Source organism: Oryza brachyantha, chromosome 6, assembly GCF_000231095.2.
Source record: "Oryza brachyantha chromosome 6, ObraRS2, whole genome shotgun sequence".
In the NCBI taxonomy this organism is placed as follows: domain Eukaryota; kingdom Viridiplantae; phylum Streptophyta; class Magnoliopsida; order Poales; family Poaceae; genus Oryza; species Oryza brachyantha.
Window position 1 is genome coordinate 12,077,607 of NC_023168.2, and position 5,906 is coordinate 12,083,512.

The window sequence follows — 5,906 nt, forward strand, 5'->3', positions numbered from 1 at the left end:
TAATGCTTATATTTTAGTTGACAGCTCGTTTCTCAACTAAGCCAAATGAAATGGTGAGTTAACCCGATTACCCAAACATTTAACTTTTTGTCATTTTAAAAGTGGATGATAACATATTTACACCCACTGTACACTGTATATGATATGATACTGTACACTGTATATGATATGATATGTGATCAGTGATAATTATGTTAGTAAGAGCAGGACAAAAGGTTAATTATTCTCCCTTTTCCCCACTCCCGTTTAACCCAGAATCCCTAGAATTAGAAGCCTCTCAAGCCCTAATCCGAGGACGAGATTCGTCCGACCGTGACCAAGAATCCGAAGTAACCTCAAGGATCTGCGCGGCGCTCGACCAGAATCGCGCGGAGATGGACGGCGGCGGCGGTGGCGGCGACCTGAGGAGCAGCATCAAGAAGTGGAACGTCATCTACCCGGTGTACATCAACTCCAAGAAGACGGTCGCCGAAGGCCGCCGCATCGCCTCCGGGAAGGCCTGCCCGGACCCCACCTGCGTCGAGATCGCCGATTGCTGCCACCACCTCAAGATCCCCCATGCTATCGAAGTACCCCATCTGTCGTTCTCTTTTCAGATTTCCCAGTTTGGGATTTGTCACTTCCTTGGATTTCTGTATGAGTCAAATGTTTTTTTGACTCGCAATTTTGTGCGTAGCTGGACAAGGCGTATCCGCGAGATTTCTTCCAGGTGGGGAGGGTGAGGGTGCAGCTCAAGAAGGAGGACGGCTCCCCAGTCAACCCTTCAATTAAAACTAGTAAGCACTTAAAATCTCTTTGTTTGGATGCAGTACTTGCTAATGGGACTATGCACTATGAACTGACTAGATAGAGCTTATGATTTAATTCTGAATCATCTTGAGAAGATATCCTAGCTTTCTGTTATGCTATATTAGCGTGGCTACCATAGCAGCGAGTTTAAGCATGAGATGTCATGTGCCAATGTTTTTGTTCTTTTGGAGTCGCATCAGCTTGTAACAATGGCGCTGATTATGGGTTCAGGTTAAAAAGGCACGATCTAATTGCTACACGCGTGAATCTGCTTGTTGAGAGGAAACAGGATATGCATTGCAGAAGAATAGCAAATTCATTAGATGTGCCCATCCTCACTTCACAAGCTTGTGTCTGTTGCTACATTTCTTCTTTGCCATCTCTGAGCTGTTGTGCACCTGAGTTTAGTTCTGCCATGATTTAAATCATCATAAATAGCAGTATAGCACATTAGTTCTTCTGATACAAATTCCAATGTCGCTACAATTCTGAAATTAATGGGGCTGATTGGCTGCCTGTTGCAACCACTGTGCCACAGTCAGCATTGCGCTGAAGCAATGCTTGCAGCCGCAGCTAAGGGCTGCAACAGGCAGCTGACCAGGCCCTATAGCAAGCAGTAAGGTCATTCTAAAATGAACAGAACCAAATGTATAACGCATTGCAATGGTAGTTGCCTAGTCGATCATGTAAGGTAGGTTTGGTCTATCACCTTTATTGTACAATTTTATGATTTGCTGTATTGGTCAATAGATGAAGACATCTGATCTGCAGTTAGTTTTGGATATGTTTGGAATTGTAGTTACTGCTATATTAGCGTAGAAATTAAATGGAAGATGGAATGAATTGAATGACTGGCCATTTAATATTCATATTTGCTTGAATGTTCTGTTGTAGTATTATGTCCTTAGTTTCTCTCAGTAAAAACTAAACTAATTAATGAATTTTCTATATGAGTTTGTGTCGGTAATTTGTTCCAGCACCCTTATGTCAATTTTCTTTTCATTAACAACTATTGTTTATATCCTCTATATTCACCTTGAAGATGAGGATTCGGGATAATAATCATATTAGCCATCAAACATACTTACGGGCAAGTAAAATAATGGGTTTAGTTGAATTATGTGTCTGCATATTAAAAGTGTTAAGAGTGGTTAGGCAGTGTTAATCATGGATGTTAAACTCATTAATATGCATCATAATATAGTTTTTCTTTAATGTACTTACATGTTGTGTCATGAGTTGTGTTTTGCCATATATTATGCTCTAATCTATAATCTGGCCATGTCTTTGGCCATCCTTCCCTTGGCTTACTTTTAAGTTCACGTCTTTTGTCCTTGCAAAAAATAAGGATAATGTCTTTTCCCATCCTCCACTCGGCAGACTTTGAATGTTAACCACATGGCTTCTCAATGTAGGGCACACACAATCATGACAATGTTTGAACATAAAAACCAAAATTTTCAACCAGCTGTGTTCAATTTCCAAAATTCATGGCCTTCAGCTGGCCTTCACCAAAGTTGAATTTTATCAAGACGAGGTTTGCTGTGATTGGGAGAACCAAAAATTGGTCCTTTACAGACCTACAAAAAAACTTGTGAAATATTATGAAAATTTTAGAAACGATTTGGTAACATATGTTCTGCTGGTTTGCTAGTTGATTATGTCGCAGGTTTTAAAATGAAACGGGAATAAATTCAGTTGCAATGCATAGTGCTAACTTAGATTAGAAGGCAAATTCTATCGCAGGTTTTAAAATGGGATTTGTCTTGGCATCAAAGTGTTTTGCAAAATGCATTCCTCACCTGTAGACCACCACATACCAGGTGTTACAGACCTACTTCAGTGTTACTATGACATCAAGCAATTCTTTGTAATGCATCTTTTGGAGACAATAAAATTTCAACACAAGGTTAATGCCATATCATAGTACAAGTTGACTATGCGAAGTTTAACTATGTTAGACAATGCCTTTGTAACTATAGTGAAATCTTCGTTGTCATAGTCAGCTCCATGGTAATTGTTTTACCTGAAAAACTGGTTTAGTTTTTGGCAAGTAAATTTGATGAAATTTACAAAATCACCTCCACAACTGTCTGTACTCTGTAGTTTTGATCAAAACTCCTTTTATTATCTTTGTAATAATCTGTGTGCAACCACATCAATGTTCATGTATGGGATGTGTCTGTACTCCTTTTTTCGTCATGTTAAATACCATGGAAAAGTAAATGATAGCAATGGGTTTTGGGTTTGATAAGATGCTTACAGGGCTGTTGCCAATTGGGGTTGAGGGAGTAGACTACAGAGAGTAACTTAAGTAATTGAATTTCTTGCATAACTCAAAATAGATGATGACTCCTTAAAATTGGGCATCCTGACAAATTCAACCAACAGATAACAAGGAAATATGCATTAATTCTTATCCCACGCTAGGAAGAACAGTCTTCCTGAACTTAAAAATATAGTTTTCACAAAATAATTATGAAGTTCTCGGAGGTTGATGGAATCATGTTGCTGCTGCAGAGCTATACACTGAAATATAGTCCTGCATTTTGTTTTAACACCTCCTATGTCACTTCTCACTGTTTATAAAGTTTTTAGAGAAGTTTTGAGAGGTTGGTGGAAACATGTTCCTGCTGCAGAGCTATATTATAGATGAAAACTTGGTCCTGTGTTTTGTTTTGACACCTTCTATGTCACTTCTCACTGTAAAGAAGCTCATAGTATACAGCTGGCTATATTGTGAACACCTCATTTAGTTATTCCAATCTCTTAAGAAACTGGTTTTGTTTTAGTTTCGTTTTTGTTTTACCATTTTAATGCTGAAACAATAATTAGGATTTCACCTAGTTTCTTCCAATGTTGTGTGTCCATTGTTGAGGTCATATAATACAAGAAGATAACCACCATGATGAATGTTGATGGACATGTTTTATGCTCTTTCCATCACTTATTTGTACTGACACAAGAATCTAACGTCACAGAGAAGCAGCTGTTGATCCAAATCGCAGAGCTAGTTCCCAAGCATCATGGCAGGACTAAGAAGCAGGAACCGGCATCCTCTTCAGCTGCAGGAACTTCAAAGCCTGGGGGGAAAGGTGGCAAGAAAAAGAAGTGATAATAGTACCATCTTGCCGTTCTCCTGTCCATAGGAATTTCCTTGAGGTTCTGTCTGTTTTGAGGCCTGAAATTATGCGTCTCCTTTGTGCTCTGAATTACTAATTTCCTAGAAAACTTCAATGCTCGAATTCCTTCTGGTTTGGACTGTTGAAAAAGAGAGAGAAATTGCTCTTTGCATTAACAGCAATGGATAGCCTCCAAGTTTGTTTTTAATAGACCTCACCTTGAAGCTATTTATAATTTTTTTTTCACGCGTGGGCAATCAGAGCTTATGAGGCAATGTTAAGGTTTCACGTGTTTATTTTTCAGATGAAAAATTATAAGTTCATCCTCCTGTATATTTAGGATGACAGGAAAAACAACCGGTTAATGATTCAGTTCCCTGAACTAACAAAGGGTCCTTCCCCAAATGTGAATGGGACGGAGGGTACTTATTGCTGCGACATGAAGAAATCAGAGGATCCCTAAAAGAGAAAGGGAAAAAGGGAAATGTTGGATACAAACATACAAACAGGCACTCGGAATCGAAGAAATAAAGAAGGCGTAGGGTTGAACACACGCGTGACGCGTGGAGCTTGTCAGATGCGGGTGGAAACGAATGCAAAACAGTGCTCTAGCACAAGCTGCAATATAAGGACATTCACAGTATATGGAGCTCGGTCGAGTACCTCAGTACGCCACATAGGACGTCAGTCCTTTAGATTCTGCATTTGAATCCATTTAGCTTTTTAATTTATATATAAATCTTTAAAATAATGTTATGGACACTATGAATCATATACTAGTTAAAAAAATCCCTCATCCTGACCCGGTACCGATAGACTCTCCGCCCTGACCACTGGTGCTGCTCCTTCTCGCTCCCCACCGCCTATGCCGCCCCTTTCCGCTTGCCACCACCGGTGCAGTTCCCTCCACACCCCCTATGGTGTCCCTCTCTCCTCGGCAGTAGGTGCAGATCTGTCGGAGCTTGGGGCGGTGTGGATCTGGCTCGACAGCGGTCGAAGCTCACAGAGACATAGATCGACACGATGACATCCGGTTGAGCTCGGGGTGATGGCATTCTAGTATGTAGCTCGCAAAAACACTGCTTAAATGAGGAGGCATATGCATGCTTAGGTTAGGGACCACGTGAAACTTTGTCTTTTTTGGTTGAGGCTACTCGTGCCTTCTGGGAGACACACGGAACATGCAGAAGCTGCGCTCCTCGCACCATCTCTCTTCCATGGGAGCAATGGTCTGACGTGGCGGTGGTGAAACCACTCGCTACGTCGTCGCATTGAGCATGCCCTAAGGTTATTTACAGTTGAAGCCACTCTAACAAGTGGCCTTACACTACACAACTTTCATTGTGTAGGGTGATTTAGACCATAGCTTTAACTTTGTCGGTTCCTAGTTTTTTTTTATAACAGTTCACATGTTTATTTTATTTGCAAAGAAGTTTAAGATTTTGCAATAAACACCCTTAGACCCAAAAACAAATACAATATCACGTCTTGTTCACTCCGCTCATCTCCCCACTTCTCCACTCTCGTCGCCATCACCCTACCTCCCCATCTCTAGCCACCGCCGCCGTCTGCACTTTTTTCGCACTTTTTTCTTTGACTAGTCGATGCACCTACCCTATTCGACGTGAGCTCTACACTCCTCTCTCCTAGCAATTCTGGCAGCAGCAGGATGCACGGGCAGAGCTAGTGGGCGGCGCAAGCTCTTCACTCCTTCTCTGAACGGATCTAGTGGTGACAGATCGAAGGTGGCTTAGGCAGATCAGATCAGCATGGGACAAATGAAATGCCGATGCGAATCATGTGATGACCTTGACAATAGCATCGCGAATTGTGCGACAATCTTGATGATGACGTCGGATTTGTCACGAGCTCACCAATATTGGTAGGCTCCTCATCTCCATCTCACTACACCTCTTCTCTGACTTCTGGACCTTGAAAGGATGCCAAGATGTAGGGATGGGCCCACGTTGCGTTGTTGGGGCACAACGGGGCGAA

General features: G+C 41.5%; 1 protein-coding gene across 1 annotated transcript; it reads left to right on the forward strand.

The window, feature by feature from the left end:
• Window positions 1-201: 201 nt before the first annotated feature.
• On the forward strand, window positions 202-4,196 carry LOC102713280 (signal recognition particle 19 kDa protein). Its single transcript, XM_006656001.3, has 3 exons — window positions 202-569; window positions 677-776; window positions 3,771-4,196. Exons 1-3 carry the CDS (start codon window positions 375-377, stop codon window positions 3,902-3,904), a joined length of 429 nt encoding a protein of 142 aa, XP_006656064.1. The 5' UTR covers window positions 202-374; the 3' UTR covers window positions 3,905-4,196.
• Window positions 4,197-5,906: the final 1,710 nt, after the last annotated feature.

Excerpts from the sequence above, each read along its gene's own strand:
- LOC102713280 (XM_006656001.3), top strand. The coding sequence starts at position 375 with ATGGACGGCGGCGGCGGTGGCGGCGACCTGAGGAGCAGCATCAAGAAG. Across the intron at positions 570-676 it reads AGATCCCCCATGCTATCGAA|CTGGACAAGGCGTATCCGCG; the intron begins GTACCCCATCTG and ends TTTTGTGCGTAG. Across the intron at positions 777-3,770 it reads CAACCCTTCAATTAAAACTA|AGAAGCAGCTGTTGATCCAA; the intron begins GTAAGCACTTAA and ends CTAACGTCACAG.